This window comes from Mastigoproctus giganteus, chromosome 11 (assembly GCF_048544385.1).
Source record: "Mastigoproctus giganteus isolate SK-2022 chromosome 11, ASM4854438v1, whole genome shotgun sequence".
NCBI classification, from domain to species: domain Eukaryota; kingdom Metazoa; phylum Arthropoda; class Arachnida; order Uropygi; family Thelyphonidae; genus Mastigoproctus; species Mastigoproctus giganteus.
The window spans coordinates 151,522,770-151,550,328 of NC_143585.1; the positions used below are offsets into that span (position 1 = coordinate 151,522,770).

The following is a 27,559-nucleotide window of genomic DNA, read 5'->3' on the forward strand; positions in this document are numbered from 1 at the left end:
TCCTCTAAAATACCAGATGGGAGTTTGCTCCAACAATTGCCCACCCGGTGGCTGAAGGAAAATTTCTGCAAATATATCCTGCAACCATAGTTCCTGTTTTATGCTCACTCAGGTATAGTCTGAGCAAGAATTCCACCAGCAGAATAATTACTGAGCTTACTCAATCCATTCAAAGCTTTAAAAATACACGTCAGTTTGGCGGTCTCGGGAATAGTACCCTTTTGTTCCTCTTACTAATCTCGTTGCTCTTCTCTGCACCTTTTCCAACAAATCCACGTCCTTCCTAAAATTGACTTTTTTTTCCCTGAAAATTTTCATAATTCAAAAGTTCGTGGTTATTATTTCTGAAATGAATATTTCAGAATTGACCAACTTTAGCAAAGTGGACAATTTGCACTGTATTATATATTTAGTTTATTTATTAGTCCTTGACTGGGTAAAATGCTTTAAAGGACAGCTGTTTTATTAATATAACTGAAGTTTAATTATTTTACTTGAATTTTAGTTAAAAAGTTGACATGAAAATTTTTTGTGTGGACATTTGACTTGTGGTTAGAACATCAAGGGTTCTGTCCACCATCTCAACTATTTTTTTGCCTTAAATGCATGCTTGTTCATGCATTCAGATTTTGTGTATTACAATAAAATCTGAAAGCTCTTGTGGGTAGCACAGTTAGTATAATCATCATCCTCCCCACACTATATGGAAAAGATCTGAGTTCAAATCCCATCAATGATGCAAGGAATTTTTATGGGCCTTTTTCACAACATGGCTGAGTTGAAGTTATGCTATCTTCAGGTTCAGTCAAAGATAGCACGGTTTTTTCGGCTAAGAAAAACTGGTTTTTCATCCAGAAAGCAGCAAATCACCTGCAGAACACAATTATTTCTCCTTTAGAAGTTTACATTCTACAATTTGATTACACTACAATAAACTGCAAAAATAAAAAAAAAAAACAATAAATAAAAAGTTGAGCAAGAATATATACAAGATTTGGGAATGCATTTCATCAAAGTTTGTGCCTCACATCTCACTGATTTCAGAGAGTGAAGAGTTCCTGTATGTCAGGATCTTTAATGCACTGCTGTCCTACACTTTGTTTCTTCAAACATCACTGGTCACAAATCTGGGTCTATTACCTGGAAATAAAGGCCCAGCCCTCCAATGGAAGATCATCTTCTCCAAGGGCCAGAAAAAAAAAAAAAAAGCATGTTTTTTTTGATTGCATGTTTTGCAAAAAAGCAATCAGTGGCAATCATGCTTATCTACAACTGCTGACTTTTTGGATTTATAATGGCAAATCTGTCTTTTTGACCCAAGGCTCCACTTACTGTTATACTAGTACCATTGAGTCTCTGAGAACTGACATGCAGTGAATGAAAAAATGTGCACTACTCAAAAAGTCAATGTGTGGTGACAATCAGATTACTGTTCCATCCCCCAATGGAATGGGGGCCTTGCCTCATTGCTATTCTGTTATATGTAACCATCTTTATGCCATTTTTCCCAAATCGCTTGATTGGTCACAGTTGTCTAATTGAATGGTCGCCTCTCCCACCTCCATGATTTTTTATTTATTTTTTTTTGGATTATATTAAGGGTAAGATATTTACAAGCATTCCCGATCTGCCAACATTAAAGACAAGAATAATTGAAGCAATCTTTTTGACTGAGGAGGCTGAGTATAGATGTGATAACCTCAGAGAGCTATAAAGGGGGGGAGCACATTCAAGTATGTAAAATGTTTTTTGAGCTTTTATTTGTAATTGTAAAAACACTTAATGTTAATAAGCATCTGTTCACAAGTTATGGACTTCATTAGTAAAGGTTTTTTGGGACACCCTGTACTTAATACCCATTCCTTACCATCTGTAAATGTTGTTCCACTTATGTGGTCAACTACAATTAAGCCAATGCCCTGCTGTTACTGGGCATTAAAATCAATACATATCAATACATTGGAAAAGTAGCAGATATTATTTAACCAGGCAGCATTTGCCCAGGATTTGACAGATGATCTTTGGAACAGTATTCATTGTAGGATTTCGATGAATAATAAATACTGTATTCTCTCTACAGCCTTATCTAAGTTACGAAACTGGATTCTTATTTTGGTTTAATGCTTGCTAATTTTTTAATTGAGATTTGAATTTAATTTTCTCTGTTATATAACGTAAATTATTAATGAGAACAAATTCCACAAAACTTTTTTCTTTCCCTAGGGCAAGAAATGTTAATAAATAATAAAAATCCTTACTGTCTCTGATATAGCCACATGATGCGCTAGCAGAATTATATTTGTAGCTGTTTTTTAGTAGCCAGTCTACTAGTTAGATTAGCCTTAGTTGCTTTAGTGCTAAGCACAAAGCAGCTAAGGCTATGATGCATCAGTATTTGTATTTCCGTGTATTCTTCAGATGGAGGTCACTTTATTATTATTATTTTTTTTTTTGTAACTGCTTGTTCAGACTTAAAACCTACAGATCATAGGAATGTTTTTTTTTAGTGTAACATCACTTTTGATGTGCTATAGTAAATAAACAAAACTGCCATATATTATGAGCCAAAGAATTGTGTTTAACTCTTCAACAGCAAAATACAGGCATACCTCGGTTAACGTTACCTCTGATAACGAAGCTTCGATATAACGAAGTCCGCAATTTCAAGCCCCATTTAACATAAAAAAAAATTCCAGTTTAATCACCTGAAATCTAAACAAATTGAAGAAATTACGGAAACCTTTGGGGCTTCTCGTGGTTGGTTCGAGAAATTTAAAAAACGGGCCAGGATTCATAGTGTAAAATTAACAGGAGAAGCTGCAAAGTTTCCAGAAAAACTAAAGGAAATAATTGAACGTGAAAATTTTCCATTGGTGTTCAATGTTGACGAAAGTGGTTTGTTCTGGAAACGGCTAAACAAAAAGCTTCATTTCTATTGAAGAAAAATCAGCTGCTGGGTTCAAAGCAGCCAAAGACTGTTTAACGTTACTCTTTGGATCAAATGCCTCTGGCGATTATAAATTAAAACTGTTATTAGTTTACCATTCAGAAAATCCGAGGGCGTTAAAAGGTAACATAAAAATGAATTTACCTGTAATATGGAAAGCGTGGGTTACCAAGGAGTTATTTACTGATTGGTTTGTTAACCACTTTTGTCCTGAAGTAAAACGGTATTGTCAAAAAAACAACTTTGAAGAAAAAGCTCTTTTGTTGTTAGACAATGCTCCGGGACATCCTACTGATCTTAACACGTTGGACACATGCATTCCTGTCAAAGTTGTGTTTCTTCCAGCAAACACAACTTCCCTGATTCAACCATTGGATCAGGAAGTAATAGCATCATTTAAAGCTTATTATCTGCGTCGAACATTAAGCAATTTAACTGAACTAGAGGATAAAGAGGAAATGACAGTTGAAACTTTTTGGAAAAACTACACCATTAAAAACGCAATTGAAAACATTGATAGTTCTTGGAAAGAAGTCACTAAGAAATGCTTAAATGGAGTTTGGCGCAAAATATGGCCAGAAGTTGTACTAGAAGAAGAAAATAACATCCAAGAAATTATAAATGAAGTTATCCAGGTGGCTCAATCAATAGGTTTCGAAAATGTCGATGAAGAGGATGTTAGAAATTTATTGAATGCAGAAGATGATGATTTTTTCAGTGGAAGATTTAGAAAACCTTGTTAGCAACGAAGACAAAGATAATGAAGGCGAAGTTAAAGAAGTTCCTGCCGAAAAAGTGTTAACAACCAAAGATTTAAAAAGGTTCTTAAATAACATTGAAAACATTTTAAATTTTTTTAGTGAAAATGATCCTGATTTAGGAAGAAGTTTTATTGTTAAGCGATCAGTGTTAAATGCAATAACTCCGTATAGGCAATTGTTAAATGAAAGAGAAAAAAAGCATAAGCAATCAACTTTAGACTCATATTTTAAAATGTGATTTCACTTTGTATGTAAGTTGACTGTTTATTTAATAAAACTTTTCTTTGTTCGAAAAAAAAGCTTTTCATTTTCTTTAGGTAGGAACGTATCCCTATTCTGGCCATAGTATTTTTACCTCTGAAAACGAAGTTTCGCTTAACGAAGTAATTTCGTGGAACGCATCCTATTCGTTATTCGAGGTATGCCTGTAATTAGAATTGAGAGGACTATACAAAAAAAAAAAAAAAAAAGTCAAATTAATATACAACACACTAATTCATTTTATTAGGACCTGATACAAAAGGACTAAAAGAAAAACTGATTTTAAAGGATCTCTGCAAGTAATATCTCAGAGAATGTTTTACATTATCTGAACTAAACAGCTGCTTTTTTTTTTTTTCATTATACAAGAAATCACTTAGGTTACTGATAAAGTTAAAAAAAAACATTGTTACAATATCAACATAAAACTGTTTACTACAACTTTGCTACTGCTAAATAATTGATTTGATATACAATGGGAAGGCAGCAAAAAAAAAAAAAAAATTATGGGAACAAGAAATACTGAAGGTGGACTTCTGAAGTTTTATTCATGTTTTGATTGCACAACCTGTTTTGCTTATTGCAAAATATAAAATACACATTAACACAACAACATTTTGCAGAGTATATTTACAACCTGAACAAATGTACATATAGCAAGAATAGAAACTTTAAGGTGAATTTTTGTTGTAAATCTTAATATACATTAACTATGGTACATTTTAAGTATATAATGAATGATGTTGGGCTAGTATTTAAGAAACACATGTGAACATGCTCAACCTATTTGTATCTCGTTGTTCTCTTGGACACACATTAAAATACACAAGTAACTTGCAATATACATTCTTTCCTCCCTCTTTTTACTAACAATTCCATTTATCACAAAATCAAGCTGCCAAAACATTTAATTTTTTACAAACCGAAAATAATCATCACAAAAGAGCAATAAATAAAATTCTAAGCTAAGCTAACGTTTTTATATTAAATTTTCAGTGCACTCAATTTAAAACTATAATTACTGAACAACTATCTTAAGTTATTTAAAATCAATACTTTTAAAGATTTCTGACAAGTACAATTTTTATTCTACAAATATGTACAACACATGCAATAAGTTGTGCTTACTTAGGAATAAATAATCAGACTAGTGCAAAAATATATGCTGCATTTAATAAAATTTTATAACACATAGAAGTGATGGATAGTTAACATGTGCTCTATTATACCTTTAACCTCTACATACTAATTAATCATGAAGATAGTGTGCAGCTTTTGAAACCTAATGTATTTACCTTACCCTCCAGAAAAGTGGCACTAGAGATGGCAAGAATAAAAATAAAACTTGTATTTAAATGGCAATAAGTTATAAATATTTAACTGCCTCTAACTTGAGCAATTATGATGTAGTTTGTTACTTTCATCTGTACAGAAGAAGTAATGGACTCATCTCTTTGACAGACACATGAGATTTTTACTCAAGGCAGGAAAGATGGCCACAAAAATCTTAAGGCCTCATTAAAATTATTTATAAAAAACAATATGGAAATGATCCATTATGCTGGAGGAATTTATGTATTCCTTGACTGCTACAGCGGAATTTGTGGATTGCGAGACTTTTGTTTTCCAACAGCTGGCAGTGATGTCAGCACTGAAATAAAAAATTTAAATAAAAGGAAGAAAAAAAAAAACTTTTTGAAATATACTAAAATTTCAAATTCTATATTAATAATAAAGTAGTATATCTGTTACAAACAGTGAAACATTTTTTTATCAATTCAGTTATGTAGAATGACTGTGTTCCTGTACAACTTGAGGGGCATGGTGTAGGGGTTCCAACTAATAAAGAAAATACTTTGTTAGCTAAATAATATACATTAAATAATTAATTTTTTAATGCAAAATTTACAAATAATTGAAATGTTGCTTTCAACCTGGATGTATGCTTCTTTCTTGTTGATTCCTGAATATAGTGCAACTACACTCTCCTGTGTATTATCATTATTGTACTCATCAATATTAGGTATACACCAGCCTGAAGATGAAACTTTGGGCTCTTCTGAATTAAAAACAAAAACTGCAGAATTTTCATTAAAACTTTTCAATAGTTCAAAATCACCCTTTTTGCCTGACTGACTGCATAAATTATTTTCCTGAAATGAATGGAGTTCAGTGCCATTGTTCTGAACTCCAGATAAACAAGGTTTTGATTAAGGTTGTGGTATTTTCATTTAACTGTCCTAAATTTTGTTTAATCTCATCTCATATTTTTGTGCTGATCATGTAACTGGTTTTAAAATTAACTTAATTAACACTGACTGAATTAACAGCAGTTGTTAATAGTAACTTTAAATCAAAACTCATCATAGGAAAGTTTATTTGTGAAATTATAGATAGTATATTTAGATGAATATAAATAATACTGTAGTATTTTATAGTTTGGTGCAAATAGTACCAAAGCACAAAAGTTTGGAATTTTTAGGGCTTGACAGATTTTTTCAAGATTTAGTTGCCAGTGGAACACCCATCATGCAGTAAACATGAGTCACACGATGAGAGGAAAATACTTTTTTTTTTTTTTTTTTTGGTAGTTGTTGGCGCATAGGCTTCTGTGGCCATAATGCACCTCCCAAGGTTTTTGCAGTACTTTGATCCAAGCCCGAGGCGGGAATCGAACCCGCGACCTTTGGGTTGCCAGGCAGGCACTTTACCCACCCGGCTAGCCCGGTCGGCAGGAAAATACTGGTTTACTTAGTAGTAGTGGCATGTGATGCAAGAAAGCAAATGTATGAGCTTATGCATCAGCAGCAAAAAAAAAAAAAAAAAAAAAAATCACACCATTCCCTCCAAATGCCTGTCCAATTCCTCCAACCTATCAACTTCCAAAACGACAGATGGAATTTTGTTCCAGCAATTAACCTCCTGCTGGCTAAAGGCAAATTTCTGCACATCTATTCTATATCTGTCTTTTCTTAATTTGAATTTATGCCCCCTTAGGTTCGTAATCTGAACAAGTGGAAGGATCCCATCAGAATTCAGTGTGCTCAACCCAATCAAGGCCTTATACACCTCAATCAGATCACTGCGCAGGTGCCTAGTCTCCAGCCACTGCAATTTGCAGAACTTAAGCCTCTCTTGGTAAGAGGATCCTTCATTACCCTCACCAATCTTGTTGCCCTTCTCTGTACAAGCTCAAGCAAATCTACATCCTTAATAAAATGAGGCCTCCAGACCTGTATGCAGTACTCAAGGCATGGTCTGACCATTGCCTTATACAGAGGGACAATCACCTCCTTTTCCCTGCTAGCAAAATTCCTATATATCATTGACAAAACCCCATGACGTACCCTGGCAGCCTGTCTGCATTGCTCAGAAAACTTCATATCTGACTGCACAATTACTCCCAGGCCTTTTTCATTTTCTACCACCTTAAGTGTAGTACCACACAGTTGGTAAGTTTCTCTGAGGTTACTTCTACGCATATGCAGTACTTTGCATTTGTCAAGGTTAAACTTCAGTTGACACTTCTTAGCCCATCTGCCCAAATTATCTAGATCCTGTTGCAGTAGCACACTGCTATTATTGTCATTAACAACCCTGCCAACCTTAGTGTCGAAGTTTGTAGATGATACAAAGCCGGATATACCTTCATCAATATCATTGATAAATATACAAAACAACAGAGGACCCAACACCGAACCCTGTGGGACTCCACTAATAACATTAGTCCACGAAGAGCAGCACCCATTAATTACCATCCTCTGTCTTCTCCCACTCAACCATCCTTTTATCCATTGTAGCAACTTATCCTTAATACCAATTTGTACAATAGTCTTCCATGCAAAACAGTGTCAAAAGCTTTCCTGAAATCCAAATATATAATATCAAAATTATTTTTTGCATCCAGTTCCTTTGTAACCACACTATAATATCCTATCAAATTTGTCAGACAAGACTTTCCCTTAACAAACCCATTCTGTGTCTGAATTATTGCTGCAGTCTTGTCTAGATGATCCTGCAATGCATCCTTAACCAGTGACTCCATTATTTTACCTGGAACAGAAGTTAAACTAACTGGTCTGTAATTACTCGTGTCACCCTTCGATCCCCTTTGTGAATTGGGGACACATTTGCACATCTCCAGTCCATGGGGACCTCCTCTCAGTCCAAGGATGCGCTTAGTTGCTTTGCTGCCTCCTTTAATATAACTGGATAGATCCCATCCACCCCCAGCTGCCTTTCTTATGTTTAACTTCAACAATTTCTCCTCCACTTTGCTCTCAGTTATTACAAAATCCTTAAGCACTCTGCTACAATTTGATAACCTTCTGCCATTTTCAAACCTTAATAACTCCTCATGTGTGAATGTAGATGCAAAATACTCATTCAGTTTGATTATTTCTGAGCAGGATCATCAACAGTCGAACCATCGATATCAAATGGACCAATCAGATTCATCCCCTTCCTTTTAGTTTATATAAGTAAAGAAATCGTTGTTTTTCTTAGCATCCTTTGCCAAAGATTTCTCGTAATCTGCCTTCGCCTGCCTGACCTCCTTTGTGACCTGATTACAGACTAGCTTATATCTGCCATAGGCTTCTGTGTCGCTTGATAAATTTATATGCATCCCATGCATTTTTCTTCTCTGTCATGAGTCTCATTAGTTCATTTGATAACCATTTAGGCCTAAACCTTGAACAATATTTCTTAATAGGTATGAAACTTTTAGTAGCTTCCACGATTAATTCCTTGAATGCTTCCCACTTAGAATTTACTGTTGGTAACATCATCAGTTGATCCCACTGTACTCACCTTTACATAAGCAAAAACCCTTTCCTTTACCCTTGATGGTAATTATATCTTTAAGTAAATCCCACATCAGTACACTGTGATCACTGCCACCTAGTGGTTCCTTTATCTGCCAATTCTTAATACACAAATGATCACTGCTGATACCAGATCAAGAGTATTACCCCCTCTACTTGCCTCTTTAACATGCTGCTGTGAAAACAATCATCCAATAAATCCAAAAAAGTCTTACTAGTGTGCGAGTGACCAACCCACAAGTTCCAGTCAATATCTGGGAAGTTAAAATCCCCCATTATAAGACATTCTGATTTACTTGCCCACTCTATTTCTCTGTACAATTGTTTACTGTACTCATTCGAGTCATTAGGCCTATAACACACTCCTACTCTTATTTTTGCAGTGCTTATATCACACCAAACTGACTCAACAGTGCACTGTTCATCTATATCAACTGGATGCACTTCTTTTGATTTTATGGTTTTCTTAATTAACAGCATGACACTTCCTCCTTTTCTATCCTTTCTGTACACATTGTACTCTCCAAATTCCAGTTCTGCACTCCTTTTATCTGTGCGACACCACGCCTCTGCTATCCGAACAATATCCGCCTTTGATGTCTTGACCAACACTTCAAATTCATCAAATTTATTTACTATACTTCTAGCATTGGTATACATGTACCTATCCTTATTATTAGTTACCCTAACACATCCCATATACCCACCCGTTTCACGATGACTGCCATCAGTCCCAGAAACCCCCATCACCCCTCGCTCCAGGTCGCTACTTATTCTAATAGATGTGCAAGAATCACCTTCATCTCTGCTTGCGGCTACTTTTAACCTTTTAGTCTGTGAATCCCCCCAAGCTAGCAATTTTCTGACCCACCTAACACTGCCTTGATAGCATCAGCAAATATTCGTGCACCCTTTCTATTTAAGTGTATCCCATCCCTGTAGAAGCAGTCTCTCCTGTTAACAAGCACAGACCACGCTGAAAAAAAAAATTCTACCCCTTGAGCCTTGAACATTCCCCTCCAGGGCCGAACTGATTGACAAGGCTCTCATCATGTATTCCCTCCTATCGTGTCTGTGCAGAATTGCAGACACTTTCAAATTTAACCCTGACCTGTACTTGTTAAGTAAATCTGCAGATCTCCTACTGTTAATGTCATTGGTGCCAACGTGTACAACAATATCAACTTTTGTGCCCTTAAAAGATGATATATGCTTTACAATGTCATCAACTTTTGCCCTGGCAGACATACCCTGGTCCTGTTCCATCTATCCTTTTTACAAAATACAGTGAAACTTCTCCTAACGGACACCTCTCGTTAACGGACATTTTCAAATTCCCCAACTCGCCTCTATTGGTTTTAACGTGGTTGCAGCTTCTGTCTAGCAGACATTCTCTGTAACGTGGACAGGACGTGGACAGGCACTTAATTTGATCTCCCCATAACGGACAATGGGTGAGCTTACGGCCCTTTTTCTAGGAACTTTTCTTCCACGTATTGCCTCAATCGTGTTTATTTTCTATTTCCAATTCTCTGAATTTTATCAAGGTTTACGTTGCGGTTCTAAACCCTTTTACAAGAATTTTAAGGCACATGTAAAACTTCTGATGAATTCGGTGTGTGCAGGGGGGGGGGGATTTTGTCCGCCTTTCATCTTTTCAGTTTCAGTTTTGTACAGTGTCGTGTGAAGTGCACAATGTCTTCTCGTAAACATTTAACTTTAAAAGATAAAGTCAAACTCATTAATGCATATGATCAGCAAAAAAATAGTGTTCGCAATCTCGATGCAAAATTCAAAATCGGGAAGATGCAGGTAAGCAACATCCTAAAGAAAAAAAATGAACTGCTCAAACAATTTTGGTAACACGGAAATGATCAGGTTCAAAAATCATTCCCGAAAACTGTTGGACTTCAAATTGGCAATGTTACGTATGAGTGGTTTTGTCGCGAACGTGCTAAAACAATTCCCACTAATGGGCCTATTATTAGGGAAAAGGCTTTGGAGGTTGCGAAATCTATAGGAGTAAATGAGTTCAAAGCTTCTGTGGGATGGCTAGACAAGTTCAAAACTAGGCATAAAATTTCTTGGAAAACCGTAAGTAGTAAGGTGGATCTGTTGATACTGGGGTTGTAACAGAGTGGACCATCAAATTGGAAGATTTATATCGTGATTTTGAAGCTAAAGATATTTACAACTGTAACGAAACAGGGTTGTTTTTTAAAGTTCTTCCTGAAAAAACGAGTCTAAAAAACGAAAAGTACCAGGGCGGAAAAATTTCTAAGGAACGCTTGACTGTACTATTGTGTACAAATATGCTGGGAGACTTTGAACAACCTCTTGTTATAGGAAAACCACAAAATCCTCGTTGTTTCAAGGGCATAAAGTTGAATGTTGATTGGAAGTCTAATAAAAAAGCGTGGATGACACGAGATATCATGAGCAAATGGATAAGTCACTTTAACCAAAACATGATTCGTCAAAACAGAAAAATTATTCTTTTCATGGATAATGCTGCATCTCACCTGCACATTGAATTGTCCAACATTCAAATCGTTTTTCTGCCACCAAACACATCTGCAGAGTGTCAGCCCTTGGATCAAGGGATAATAAAAAATTTTAAACTTCGCTACAGAAAACGTGTTTTAAGACACCTCATTGCAAACATGAATGATGTAACATGTGCGAGGGACCTTGCAAAGAAAATCAGCATCCTAGATGCGATTCATGGATTTCCTCTTCAGTAAACGCAATTAGAAAACAAACTGTCGTGAACTGTTTTGTAAAGTCTGGCTTCTCAAACGCAAAAATTGAAGTTGTGAACAGCAATATGGAGCACCAAGAAGAACAAGAACTTCATCTATTGATAATGTACGATACTTCAGCTACAAGTGACCCTGGCTACAAAGATATAGACTCGAACCTCACTACAGAAGATGGTGCTATAGATATCAACAACATTATCATCGATATTTTTCAAGAAGTTCCTCATGAGGATGAAGAAATGGAAGGAGGTCATTATGTCGAAGAACATATTAACGGCGAACCACCAATGAAAATAGAAGAAGCGCTCGTACAAATCAATCGTTTAAAAATGTTTTTCGCCGCTGAAGAATCTTACAGAAGGACTTTCGATGGTTTCTTCACTCCAAACAAATGGTGAAAACAAAAGTGCAGAAGAAAATTAGTGATTACTGTATGTATTTTTCATAAGATAGTCATAATATGCATAGCACAATTGTATGTATATTATTTACAAAAATATTGTGCAAAATCTGTATATAATTTAATTTAATTTTACATTAAATGTTTAACGATTTTTCTTTATCTCTTGTGTATGTAATTGTATATTATTTACAAAAATATTGTTCAAAATCTGTATATATTTTAATTTAATTTTACATTAAACGTTTAATGATTTTTCTTTCTTTCTTTCTTTTTTTTTTTCACCCTCAGACTTCTTGTTATCGGACACCTCTCTAACGGACACATTTTCGTTCCCCATGGCTGTCCATTAAAGGGAAGTTTCACTGTATATGTTCCCCGTCTCCCTGACAATAGTCACCAACAATAACTAGTTCCTTTGGAACCAGCGCATTCTGCTTTGGAGATTGCCGCTATGTTGCCTGATGCCCAGGAGTGAGCTCTGGCATTGAGTTGGGCAGCTGAGAGCTTGACGGGCCCCTCATATTAATTTATTAGAGGGCATCTACCCTACACCTCAAGCTCTCATAGACGCCCAGTAGAACGCTGAGTTGATGCCTAATTTCTAGACACTCTCTGCACCTGGGACACACAAAGACATCCTCCTTGGCTAGATCATGTTCTGTTCCAGAGAGTTTGGCAAACATTTCACAAGTTGCACATTTTGGATGATGCGTTGGAGGATTGCCCCCCTCAGTTCTCCCCTGAATCACAGCACTCCTGGCACTTTGTGCCCGTTGCTTTGTTGCTCTAGTCTGGGGCATGATACTTTAAATTTACCATGTTTCTTAGTGTAAAAAGCAAGGTAAACACAGTTTAGACAGTTTAGTAATGGTCTGTTTAGAGTATAAATGGACCTTCACGACCATCAGTCTTGTGCTATGACAATGGGCTCTGTTTACAATTAAAGCTACTAAATTTCTCTTGATTAACTACCTTTTCTATTTATCTATAATTTATCTTAAATTAACTGGCATACTGAAGCAACACCAAAAAAGGCAGAAGAGATGGATCGCTCTCTTACTTGCAAATGCCCAACTAACAACAATTGTGCATGCAAATAGTTCCGCCACAATCTCAACACAAAGGCCTAACACTACTTGTATGAAGTAGCCATTTTTTGTTGGTTTTATTGGACTAAAGTTTTTTTTTTTAAAATGAAAACCCTAAACACGAGAGGTTGTTGTAGTAGTAGGGTTTTAGGAGCGTCAGCAATTAAGGCTATTTACATGTGTTCTGATGTTGAGAAAAGCCAAGTTTCCAGGAGAAAAACCATGCTACCCTCGCCTGAGACAGACTAACTCAGCTACATTGTAAAACAGGCCCATAAAAAATCCTCCCGTCATCCACAGGACTCAAACTCGGGTCTTTTCTACCTGATGTGGGGAGCATGGTGATCCTACCAACTGTACTACCCACAAGGGCAACAGGAGCGGTATTACAACCTATATAGTGCTTAGTACCATGCATGGGTTGAAGGTTGAGAAGATGAAAGAAGATATTTGTTGACATTAGACTTGAACTTCTGTAATTTTCAGGAAATACGTTCCAGAAAATGGAAGTTGAATAAATAAAGGAGGAAGAAGAAAAGTTGCTTCTGTGAGTTGGAAGTTGGAGAGTAAAAGGATATTGACTGGTTGCAGCATGTTCGGACAGCTAAAGAGAGAGCAGGAATTATAGAAGCAAATTCAGAAGAACAGTGTAGATTAGTCTAGATTCCATTCAAAAACAAAGTCTATGAGACAGAGTGGAAAGACTTTGTGAGAGATGAGTCAATAATTAACCTAACTGCCTTGTTTTGAATGGAATCTAGAACCCTGAGTGAGGTTTTGGGGGCACTGCCCCGGATGTGGGAACAATATTCCATGGCAGGGTGGATATATGATTTGTACAGAATGAACAGCTCTTATAAAAAAAAGTGATGCAGATGAAGCAATATTTGTAATGTTCTTATGCCAAGAGAAATTAGAAGTCAGGGTAATCACCAATAGCAATATTTCATCTTGCCTAGAAATCTGAGTGTAATTGAAGATAAGCATAGGAGCAGAATCCTTTTTGCGAGATATGACAGGACCAAGTTTAAAATGGACTGAAATCAACTAAATTATCTGGAGATTACCTAGAGATAAGCATTTGAGAAGTTGAAGTTGTTTGTGCAGGGCAAGGTTTCTCAAACTGGAAGGTAAATGTAATGTGTATCATCAGCAAAGCTATGGGTAGGATTTCCAGTCAATGGAAGAAAGTCATTATTATACAAGAGGAAAAGAATGGGAGCAAGAACTGAACCTTGGGAAACCCTAGCATTGGTGAAAAAGTTAGGAGACAGAGACCCATCAGAGAGAAAACTGGATACCCAATTACAAAAAACAGTTGGCAAACCATAAGATGGATGCTTATTTAGAAGACCTAGAGGTGTTTTTTTTTTTTTTTTTTTGATTTGGTAGTTGTTGGCGCATCAGCTTCTGTGGCCATATTGCACCTCCCAAGGTTTTTGCAGTACTTTGATCCAAGCCCGAGGCGGGAATCGAACCCGCGACCTTTTGGGTTGCTGGGCAGGTACTTTACCCACTCGGCTAGCCCGGTCGGCAGACCTAGAGGTAAGTGCAATAGGACAATAATTGGATGGGATGGATTTATCATCCTTTTTAGGAGCTGGCTGGATATGAACAGATTTCCAAGCAGAAGGAAAAATGCCTTTGGAATAAGAGTGTGAAAAAAAGGCAACACAGAATAGGTGTAAATTCAGGAGCACAGGTTTTAAGAACTAGTGGAGAAATACTATCATGCTCTGGAGCTTTCTTAGCATAAGATTGATCAAACAAAACCCTTCTGACAGAAGACCACAGGAGGCATTGCATGGAGTGTACTGGGAATGGTGGGTTTACCAAGACAATCACTACACAAGTTGGAAGAAAAATAGGATGCTAGCAGGTCAGTTCAATCTTTGGTTGAAGTGGCAATAAAATCATCTGGTTTGACAGAGGTGGGAACAGAGATGGGCAAAAATGAACCTGGAGATTTGGATATAAGCCAATTACAATATGCAACACTCTTCTCTTGAACAGCCTTGGCACATTTAGTGGAAAACCAAGGTTTAGATAAAGGAAGCGATTTTAAGGTGGAGTGTGGAACAAAAGATTCCAGAACAGAATAATTTCACTGACAGAATCTTGGCAAATGTTGACATCAGAAGATTTGAAACAGTAATCAACCAAACAGTAATCAACCAAAGAAAAGAAATCTCACAGATCATCCATTCTGCATCTTATAATGCCAAACGCTAGTTTGAGAATGGCCACAAGAGAGAGAAAGACTCCATTGGAGAAGAGACCATCACCAAGTTGTGATCAGACACTTAGAAGGGTTGTTTGTGAGAAAAATATCAATCGTAATGGCTGCATGGTTACGATATTCTGGTAGGTAAATGAACAATCTGTGTGAGGTCATTAGACTCTAAGTTGGAATTGCGTGTGGGATCTGCTTTTCCATCTGCTGTTTTTCCAAATAATACTATATCTGAGCAGATTCCCCTTGAATGCAGCATATACACCACAGAGCTGCATGCTATACAGCTAGCTCTCTAGTTCACGTAAGAAATCGCCAATACTAACAGTATATTATATATGCAGATTCTTTGAGTGCACTACAGGCTTTACCAGCAATGACACACACACACACACACAATTATCCAACAATGTCCCTGATTCGGCAGATCATATACACTCTATGAAGGTGGATTCGATATGTGCTTCTGCTGGACCCCAAGCCACAATGGGATTAGAGGAAATGATCTGCAGTCAAATCAACTTGACCTGTTAGTCCCCTATTCAACAGACCACAGGCAAGTAATCCATAGTAAATTATATTCTCAGTGGCAAGAATCGAGGCATCGACAGGTTACAAACAAACTATATCAGATTAAGCCTGTGATCCATCTTTAGCAGCCATGTCTGAGCAGGGATTGTAAAGCAGGGAAAAAAACAACTTCCTCTTTTGATCAAAAGAGGAAGTTGTTCTTGCTCGGCTCAGCATAGGACACAGTCATCTGACACAATTCTTTCTGCTGAGGGCTGATTGACTCTCTTATGTGTGAGCAATGCAACACCATTTTATCTATTCAACATATTTTATCTACTTATCAGTTTTAGAAATGCTCATTTTACTGCTTTTACCATCTGACTGAGCCATATAGACTCGGTCAGTTTTAAGTGACGTGTCAGCAGTTTTTAAAAACTATTAATATTATACTCATATAAAATATACAATTTATTTTTATTTAGTATTATATATATATATATATATATATATATATATATATATGAACTTTTGATCAAAAGTTCATAAAACATGAGTTTGGTAACCTTTTTAAGGTTACCTAACTCATGTTTTATGAACTTGAACTTTTTTCATGATGCACTATAACCTTGTTTTTTGTCACAAAAAATCAAATCAAATCAAAGCGATGTCATTAGTAATTGCAGAAGCCTCAGCATCTCAACCAACTGGGTCTGTGTGGCTAAAAAAACAGAAGCCAACTACAGTTGACAAAAGGGACAAAAAGTAGAGGCTTCTAAAATCACAAAGGAAAATTATCTCACTGTTAGGAAAGTTGGATGGGAGCAAGTCAAGTTTCAAAGAGAGGAAGTCAAAGAGTTCCAAGTGATTAGTGGAGTTGGAAGAAAGATAAGACTTGACAGAATGTGATAGAGAGGTTTTAAGCCAGAGAAGACTGAAAAGAGTGGATTCCAAATGACTAAGTCTCTGACAGGGAATATCAGAACAGACATATGCACAAGTATTACCTTTAAAGCTCAAGGAGTCATACAGTGAATAATTTGGTTGAATCAACCGATAACTAGGATTCTGTCAGAAAAAGTATATGGGGTTTGGCAGATTTTAATTGTGGAAATGGACATCATTCAGATTGGAATTGAATAACGAGAACAAGTATATTTGTGAAATGAACAAGGGAGTTTGGAGGTTTAGATCTTTTCACAGATAAGTTTATTTTATTATTTTAACAATTCATGGTGTATTCAGCAGTAAAGGTGGAGAGGATATGCTGTATGAAGTAATAAAGTTTTTCGATATGGCATACACAATGCCCCCCCCCCCTCGGCATACACACTATTCAAACTCCCTCCAGTCACTATCTGGCAGAGTAGAGGCAGAGAGATTTTATACTAGCTGATCTAGAAGCCTTCTAGAGAGTGACCAATAGGTTCAGTCCAGTGGACAATCTAATGGCCAGCTTGCAAACACCGTTTTACAGCTGTACCCTCAAAACGTAAGGAAGATTGAATCTCATCATGATGTCCATCATAACCTCATGGAAGAGATGGGGAGGGGGGGTTCCGGATCTTCGCTCTGGAAACTGATCATGCATTTCACCACTTCAAACTTCTAATAAGCAAAGTGGTGGTATTGCACCGGTCGATGAGTCACCTACCACCTAGTATTGCCTGGTAACACAGAGAGACAGCATTCTTCCGTGTAGTGTGGGCACCACACCTCGACCCTTGCTTAGACTGGTTTGCACCTGGGTGGTCACCTACAGTGCTAGGTCCTGTATTTCAGGACTTGCATATGAGGTTTATACCCAGAGTTATTAACTTCCCACTATTGTGAAGGTGTGAGCAGAGGATTTGGCTGACACAGATCAACAGGACTTCACTGAAATTAGGTCCACTTGACTTGATTGTCACCCAAATATCAGTTCCATCATTGTTTTAGACTCCTAGGTAACAAGCACAACTTGGCATATCTGAGAGAATGTCTGCGATGGCCTCAAGGACCAACAAGTGAATTAAAGCAATTCCAAGGAAGTATTTTGCTCTGTTCATATATTCTGAAGGAGTAGATTTATCTACTAAATTATCTTATGCATGAAATTAAAAGCAAAAGCATAATATTGTGAATAAATATATTTTTTAGACATTTCCTTATGATACATAACTTACAGCTTAAAACTGATGATGCTCTATTTGCTTTTTTTTTTTTTCCTGCTCCATTCACAAGTAATATGGTACTTTGAATATAGATATTTTAATTTTGCTGAACTTAAAATATTTCAAACGCTATAAATAAATGGCTATAATTAAAAATAGCAAGAGCTTAAAATACCAAAAGTTTTAAGCTTTGACTAAAACATATCCTCTCTACCTTTACTTCTGACTAGTAAAGTGCATATAAATAAATGGTAGTTTTATAATAATATTGTTTTCAACAGAGATGAGATGGAAGGCTTTTAAGAGCCAAAGGGACAGGAAATACTTAGTATTGTAGCCAAGACTGACAAAAGAATTCCTTTTAAACACCTAGTTGAAAACTGAGGTAATGATAAAATATGGAATTGTGTCAGGGTCAATTGTAAGGGCCGTAGCAGGTTGATTAAATTTTTAGTCTGTTACTAGTTGCACAAAAAAATTTAAATTCCTCTGTGCATGTGAATACTGAAAGAAATGAGCAAAAGACAATTCAAAACCGTTCATTTTTTCACTGCCACCTTTATTTTCAATCTTTTTTAAGCACAATATATTAAAAGCATGTTTTTAATTAATTTTTTAAAATTAATTAAAAGCATCCTTTAGACCTGTCAGCGAGCAAATGCAAATTTAAAAACAGCGTGCTTCAAGGAACGCTGCAACTGGATGCCAGTCTGTCAGTAACAGCAGTGCCACTGTGACAAATGACGTGCACACGTCAACAGTTTGATTCCAGATGATACATCAATAATTGGTACATAACTAACCCCAGGGGCTCACTTTTGGTGAGTATGCAGAGCCAGGGTCCTGAGCTGGATATCATCATTCTTCTCTTTCTTGATGATTTTCCCTCTATTTCTGACTCTGATTCTCTCTCTCTCTCAAGATAACTCAGAAATTTTTTTTAGCTGGTGCAGCAAAAGCCTCATGCTTCCTTGCACCATCTAGCTAATAATAATAATGACAGATTCCAATCAACATGTACATATAATCAGTGGCCAGATCAGATGAAGCAAGAATTGCTGAAATATAATCAGGGTTTCACTGACCCCACATAGTGAACTCTGGGTTAAGATGAAGTGTCTCAAAGTTAAAGGAACAGATTAGGGATTTTTTACAGGTATTCCATGACCAAGATTGGACACTCTCATCACCTGGGGAGGAATCAGCCCTGCAAAAAAGTAGATGGAAAAACAGAGAACTAAATGCATATCAATGTAGCCTGAACAGAATAAGTTCACAAACTATAAGAAGTACAAAATACTTTAGAGGGCAATCTCAAGACTTCTGTTACCAAAGAGACCAGCACCACCTAAAGAAATGATTCTGCCTTAAAATCCACCAGAAGTTGCCAGAGGAAATCAGTTAGATTTAGGTTATTCCATACAGAAAAAGATTGCTTACCATGAGCTAAGCATGTAACATATTTCTCTGCCTTCATAGGACCAACTGTGAACTCTAAATGGGAGGCAACCATATGTGATAATGCAAATGGAGAGATTTTTTGAAACTTAAGTATGAATATTAAGGTAGGATTATGAACTGCTATAGAGAATGAGAAAAGTAAATATTACTTTCCCAAATAAAGTTCTGCTTTACCTGGATTATTTGTGGTTGTTTGGATGGTTGATGATACAGGAGGAGACTGTGTAGATGAGTGGATACCATGGCCAAGTTCTTCACTGGTATGAAGAGAATTTCTTTCTCCTGTAAAATTATTTTAGAAGCAAATGGTTAATTCTATGCAAGTTGAGCCAGAGAAACATTTCTAGAATACACTATTATTTATCCATAAAATATATGCACATATGGGTATTACTGATAAAATACACATACATGTGTAAATGCTAGATAAAATGAATTTTGAAATTATGGAATAGTCAGGTTCTCTGGCCTTTTGAAAATTATGTAAGTATATTATGAAAAGTATTTATTTATTTTTTTCTAGTAGTTTAAACTGCTTAGTAAATGTAATGATATTAGTGCTCACAGCAGAACTGTATTGGTATTGCTCCACTTTCAAACCAATCATATAAATCAAACGGGTTAATCTTAGCAAGGTTAACCCATTTGGTTTATATGATTATTGTTTAAAAGACAAGATACTGTTTATGACAGCCCATTTTAAAAATTTCTGGTCCCACGGACAGCAGGGTAGCTAGTTTCCTCTCTTACTGCTCACTATGATATTAGTATTAGCCATGTGGTGCAAGGAAGATCTGGGCTTTTGCTGCACTAGCCAAAAGAAAGTTAATTAAAAATGATGTTAATTAAAATGATGTGTTTCAAAGTAAAAGAATTCAAAGTTAAAAATAATAATAAAATAAAATGAACTACCTGTTTGACTCCATCCTCACATGAGTGTCTATCCGGCTGCTATTTGAATAAAGCTATCAGCCTCAACCACCCATGGAAGTAACTTATTCCAGTTCACCGACTTACTGCAATTCGGTCTAATCTCTTTCTTCAGTAATTTAAATTTATGGCCCTTCTTAAATCACTTATAACAGTGAAAATTACACCATTATTCATTTTACCCTCTCAGAGGCTTATACACTTTAAGGTTTGTTATTTGTTTTTTTTTTTTTTAGGAGCATTAAGCAACTAAGGCCATATTGCTCCAGGGATACGCAGTGGTCATTCCCTGACCTTTCTGGATCCTCTGTATTTGGTGGTCATGGGCTCTAACCCCGGTCTAATCAAGAAGCGTGTGCTACGCACTGTTGCTCCTGCTCACCTGGCTACGGAGGCGCCACACTTTAAGGTGAACTGATTAAAGTCCTAGTTTTTAAGTTCAAGCCCACATATTCAGATTCTTTCCTTGGATGCCCTTATTGCAATCTCCTTGGGCACATTGTCTGTCTTTGGACCATTTCAAAAAGCTCAATTTTCTTTTTTCTTCTTCTTCTTTTTTTTTTAAGGTGAGGTTTCCATACTTGAACACGGCATTCAAAGTGTGGTCATACAATTGCCTTATACAATTAGATTATGACCTCCCTACAAGAAAACATTCAATAAAATGTCACAGACCTTCTGCACTGTTTTTCTACATTGTTTGGTTATTAATGTGATTGACAATTTAAACCCCACAAGAATATATGGGAAATCCTGGTGATAACTTATACAGTTTGTATTAAACAGGGCTTGGAATTTGGTGTCAGCCAGAACTATAATAACCTAATCACAACTTTAATACACACCATCAAATATAGCAATGGTTCATTATTCTATAAAAGGTAGTATTGGATCTCACAGCAGATTTTGATTGTCTCAATGTTCTCGATTTAATTCATCTTTTCTAGCCTTATGCAATTAAAGATCCTTTGGTGTACTGAAGAACACATCAGTAATCGGATGTCAACTTTTAAGAACAATTAAGAAAAAATTGTCAAACCTGCAACAACTGACATCCCACAACGAGGCTCTTTCTGGTTTACTATTTAGAGCTTACAAACACCCAAACTTCAGGGCTTTTGTTGATGATGCAACCTGCAAATATTAAGTTTTAAACAATGCAGGATTAAAAATGCCTAGTACAGTAGAAGTCCCTTTATCCAACCTCTGCATAACCAGCTCATAAAATTAATTGATCAGATTAATTGACAACCCCCCAAATAACTCTGATGCCCATGGCACAAGTCCACTATGCTCGTGGCTAATGTAGTATAGCACACCTGCCTATTGATTTTCATGCTTATATATTGAGTATTATTGGGGAGAGATTATCCCCTGATCAACTGACAGCTCAAAAATTTACATAAGATTTAAACTGACTGGAAAAACAACTCTACAATATGGACAAATAGTTCTGTTGTAAGATGTTACTTACAAAAAACGATGTTAAAAAAGGTGCAGTCTGCCGCACCAAGATAGAAAAATCCACAACAGCCATCTGTAGCAATGCAAGTGGAATTCACAAATTGCTACTTTTTTTTTGTAATTGGAAATTCAACAAGTCCTAGAGCTTTTAAAAAATATAAACTGTTCATCTTAACATACTGTCACTCACATTTGTACCTCTGTAAAGAAACACTTTAAGAAAAAACTTGCCCCCAAAAAAAGGCAATTCTCTTTCTAGATAATGCTCCTTTATCTCTATCTCAATTACTCAAATTGAGATAGAGATAAAGGAATACTCAAAGAAAAGGACACAAAGTGATGTTTTTACCACCAAATATAACATCCTTGATCCAGCCAAGGGGTTCTAGAATTTTTAAAGAGATAATATACACAAAAGTTTTTGGGTTCAATTCTAATAAAAACAGCAGACATTAATATAGGTCTTCTAGAATCAGTAAGTCATCAAGTTCAAATATATGCTCATAATATAGCACTAGCATGGAATGAAATTTTAAGTTCAGCATTTACAAAATCTTGGAGAAAGCTTTGGCCCAAGGTTGAAATGTTAACCACTCCATCTTGTAGTCCTGATCTACAAGAAGATAAAGAAGAACTCTATATATTAACTGATTTCAGGCAAGCTGAAAGTTACAAAGATTTATGGCAAATGCAGAAATCACACAAATGGACCAAATATGAAGAAATGGAATCAAATCTAGGGCCAAAAATTTCATGTGCACCCACCAGCCAATGATGCATGTTTACAAAAAAAAAAAAAAAAAAAAAAACCACACAGTGGATGGCTGAAAAATATCACAATTTCATCTAGACGTATGAAAATGACTGATTTTTATGAAAATGAATGCGTTTTCTGTGAAAAAATAAAATTCTTAAGGTAGATAATGTATGTATATATATATTTTTATGTTTCTTTGCTTTCACTGATTTTTTGATTAACCGAATAATTACCAGTCTCAATCATGTCGGCTAAGAGGGCTTCTGACACATTCTAATTTTATTCCAGCAAAACTTTCTCAGTTCAGTGCTTATTCTCGATCTTTTGGACTTAACTGAAATATTGCTAAATGAAATAGCTGATTTTTTTCAGTAACAAAACCCAATTTCTAGGTGTGGCACTAGCTACAAAAAAAAATAATAAATAAAATAAAATAATAAGTTTCAGTTCATATTGTAGTTTCACTTTTAAAAAAAAATGTTTGCAAACCTTTGTCTTTAAAATGTGAACTCGTGGATGATGTCACCAATAAATCTCCTATTATTAAGTACAGTACAATCTCATTAATACAGGGTGGAGAAGAGAACCCTAAAAATTTTCAAATCACATTACTGTGGCAACAATGCCAGATGGAGTAGTACAGCCTACATCAGTAAGTAGGTCATCTCATGCCATTTCATTAGTGATGGAGAAGTGAACCATGAAACAATGTGCTTTTGTTACTGAAATGTATTTCAAGAATGGTGACTGTTATCGCAATTCAGTTGTTTTGCACTCACTTCAATATTGCTCATCGTGGCCCAGTTCCCAGTCATAACACGATAAAGGTATGGGTACAGAACTTTTGGCAAAGTGTTTCTGCAGTGAATAAAAAACCTCTGGGTAATTTGTAAAGAGTACAAATGCTGGAGAATGTTGAAAATGTGAGACAAGCCAAATGTGGTTTGCTTCCTGGCTGAATGCTTTGGACTCCTTTGGAGTCCAAAAGAAGCAAACCTGAGAAGTTCTGTGCAAAGCTTGTGCAGAATTTTATGCAAGGATCTCGATTTTCATCGAGAATGGCTGTTGTTCAAGAGCTAAGTGATAGGGACATACTACTTACCAGAATTTTTCTGAGCAAATTCCTCAGGATTATGACTGAGGGAGATGTCAAGAATGTCCTGCTTATGACAGATGAGGCACAGTTTGAATTGTCGGGTTCTGTCAACAAACAGAATTTTTGATATGGGCATATAAAAATTCAAAACAGCTCTATCAACGTACTCTTCATGGTGAAAGAGTTACTGTCTAGTGTGGGGTTGCATCATTTGTAACCATAGACCCTTACTTCTTTGAAGACAATGGAAGTGGTACAGTTAAGGTTACACCAGGAAAACATGTGGAAATGTTATGAAATTTTGTGGAACCAGAACTCTGCCACCACGGAATCGATCTTAATACCATATGATTACAGCAAGATGGGGCAACTACTCATATGCCGAGGACAATAGTAAGTGTGTTGCTCAAAACGTTTCCAGGGCATGTAGGTTCACTAAACAGTGATGTTCCATGGCCTGTACGTTCTTTGAATTTAGCCACTTGTGACTACTGGCTTTGGGATTACCTTAAGAGTAAAGTATATGTCACTAGACTCATAAACTGGAGAATTACAACAAAATGAGTAAGAGTGATTCCAGAAAGTGATGAAAAATCTTCAAAGCAGATTGGAAAACAATGCTTGAGGCATAACGGGTGACATCTCACTGATTTGATCTTTAAAAAAATAAAATAGTATCATATGTACTTCCTAGTAATAGTATCATTAAATACAAAACCAAAATTTTGGTGAGTTATTTCATTTCAAATTCATCAGGTTTCTCTGCCTCACCCTATACAAAGTTCAATGAACTAAAATTTGTCTTGTAATAATGAGATTTGTAGTAATGTGATCAGCCAAAAGTGTCAAAACTGTTGTTGGTTTTTTTTTTTTTTTTTTTAGAAGCATTAGCAACTAAGGCCATATTTCTCCGGGATATGCGGTGGTCATTCCCTGACCTTTCCACCACCATCCTCTGTATTTGGTGGTGACGGGCTCGAACCCCGGTCTAATCAAGAAGCGTGTGCTACGCACTGCTGCTGCTCCTTCCCACCTAGCTACGGAGGCGCCCCATGTGTCAAAACTAGAATTTTTTTTGTGAATGCATATCTAAAAATAACAAAAATGAATAAAATAAATAAGAGTAAAAGTAAAAACAATACCAAAAGCCTAGTATAACAATAATAATTCATCCTTAGTTTAGATTTTGTTTTATATATAAGTAAACTAAGAGAATAAAAATACAGTGCATATGTAATTAGCATCACAAAGCAGTAAAAGAATTACAGTCCCAATATTAAAGAAAACCAATTAACACTTTAATTGATCTAATTCTTTCTTTAAAGGAGAAATCTAATTTCACTTTCAAAGTTTTTGTCTTATATGCATTCTTAAATGCAGCACAGATATTATAAAATGCAATTTCTTTATCAACATTATTTCAAGCCAACATATTCTCAATTACATTCAATGCATATGGGCACCTTTTTATTTAGAAGGCATTGCGTTCCTTTTCACTTTCATCACTGTTAACAAAAACTCAGCTGTTTGTGGTGGTACTGTACACTACACTCAGCAGCTCACCTGATGTTGCTATGGTAGTAACTTTATCATCCACCCTAAAAAAAAATAAATTTGATGAATTTGAGGTATTGCTCAAAACATCAAAGGCAGATATTGTTGGGATATCAGAGACGTGGTGTCACACAGATATAAGTAATGCGGAACTGGAATTTGGAGAATACAATGTGTATAGAAAGGATAGACAGGAGGGGAGGAGGGGTTATGCTATTAATTAAGAAACACATAAGGTCCAAGGAAGTGAAGCCAGTCGACATCGATGGACAGGGCAGTGTTGAGTCAGTTTGGTGTGACATAAGCATAGGGAAATCAAAGTTGAGAGTAGGAGTGTGCTATAGGCCTAATGACTCTGATGAGTATAATAAGATATTGTACAGGGAAATAGAGTGGGCCAGTAAATCAGAGAGTCTTATAATGGGAGATTTTAATTTCCCAGATATTGACTGGAATTTGTGGGTTAGTCACTCGCACACTAGCAAGGCTTTTGTGGATTTATGATTGTTTTCTACATCAGCATGTTCGTGAGGCAACAAGAGGGAGCAATACTCTTGATCTGATTATCAGTAGTGATTCTTCATGCATTAAGAATCTGCAGATAAATGAACCACTAGGTGGCAGTGATCACAGTGTGTTGAAGTGGGATTTACTCAAGGAGGTAACTACCATCAGAGGTAAAGGGAAGGGTTTTTGTTTTCGTAAAGGCGACTATGATGGTCTGAGACAGTATTTAAATTCTATACAGTGGGACCAACTGATGATGTTACCAACAGCAAACTCAAAATTTAGACATTCAAAATGGGAAGCATTCAAGGAACTAATCTTGGAGACTACCAGGCTTTACATACCAACTAAGAAATATTGTTCAAGGTTTAGGCCTAAATGGGTGTCAGATGAACTAATGAGACATGTGGCAGAGAAGAAAAATGCATGGGATACATACAAATTAATGGGTGACATGGAAGAATATGATAGATATAAGTTGGTCTGTAACCAAGTCACAAAGGCGATTAAGCAGGCAAAGGCAGACTACGAAAAATCCTTGGCAAAGGATGCAAAGAAAAACAGAAAAGAGTTCTTTACATATTTATACTCGAGAAGGAAAGGGATGAATCAGATTGGTCCACTGGATATTGATGGTTCAACAGTTGAGGATCCTGCTCAGGTGGCTAACAATCTAAACGAGTATTTTGCATCTACATTCACGCATGAGGAGTTATTCAGGAAGGAGAATGATGTAGGTAAAGTAAACATTGGCAGTGAGCTGGATGATTTTGTAATAACTGAGAGGAAAGTGGAGGAGAGATTGTTGAGGATAAACATAAAAAAGGCACCTGGGGTGGATGGGATCTATCCAGTTATATTAAAGGAGGCAGCAAAGGAAGTAAGCAAACCCCTAGCCATAATTATGAGAGCTTCTTTGGACTCAGGGGAGGTACCCATAGACTGGAGATGTGCAAATGTAACCCCAATTCACAAAGGAGGATCAAAGGCTGACACAAGTAATTATAGACCTGTTAGTTTAACTTCTGTTCCAGGTAAGTTAATGGAGGCACTGGTTAAAGAAGCACTGCAGGATCATCTAGACAAGAATTCAGTTATACCTCAGACGCAGCATGGTTTTGTTAAGGGCAGGTCTTGCCTGACCAATTTGATTGGATACTATGATGTAGTCACAAAAGAACTGGATGCAGGGAATAACTTTGATATTATATATTTGGATCTTAGAAAGGCTTTTGATACTGTTGCACATGGAAGACTGCTGCACAAATTGGAGCAGTGTGGCATTGGAGGCAAATTGCTGCTATGGATAAGGGGATGGTTGAGTGGCAGAAGACAGAGAGTGGTAATCAATGGACACTGCTCAACGTGGACTAATGTTATTAGTGGAGTTCCTCAGGGTTCAGTGTTGGGTCCGTTGTTGTTTTCGGTGTTTATGAATGATATTGATGATGGGATATCAAGTTTAATGTCCAAGTTTGCAGATGATACAAAGGTTGGCAGGGTTGTTAAGGACACTACTGATGCTATGCTGCTGCAACAGGATCTGGAAAGGTTGAACAGATGGGCTGAGAGGTGGCAAATGAAGTTTAACATTGACAAATGTAAAGTACTACATATGGGAAACAGTAACCCCAGAGCAACGTATCAACTCTGCGGTACTACACTGACAGTGGTGGAGAATGAAAAGGACCTGGGGGTAATTGTGCAGGCAGATATGAAGTTCTCTGAGCAGTGCAGACGAGCTGCAAGAGTAGCTCATGGTGTTTGTCAATGATATACAGGAATTTTTCTAGCAGGGATAAGGAGGTGATTATTCCCTTGTATAAGGCAATGGTTAGGCCACATC

At 36.5% G+C, this 27,559-nt stretch overlaps 1 protein-coding gene across 2 annotated transcripts in view; it reads right to left on the bottom strand.

The window, feature by feature from the left end:
• Positions 1-4,397: 4,397 nt before the first annotated feature.
• The window catches only part of LOC150078517 (uncharacterized), a 257,309-nt gene continuing 234,147 nt past the window's right edge, over positions 4,398-27,559 (bottom strand). The window contains exons 12-13 of one of the 2 annotated variants that reach the window (XM_090384324.1): positions 19,580-19,687; positions 4,398-5,620 (exon numbers count right to left, since the gene is read on the bottom strand). In XM_090384324.1, the coding sequence (XP_090240450.1) occupies positions 5,559-5,620; positions 19,580-19,687 (170 nt within the window). In that variant the 3' untranslated portion in view covers positions 4,398-5,558. The remainder of the gene's footprint in view (positions 5,621-19,579; positions 19,688-27,559) is intronic. The other variant, XM_090384325.1, reaches the window with a different exon arrangement.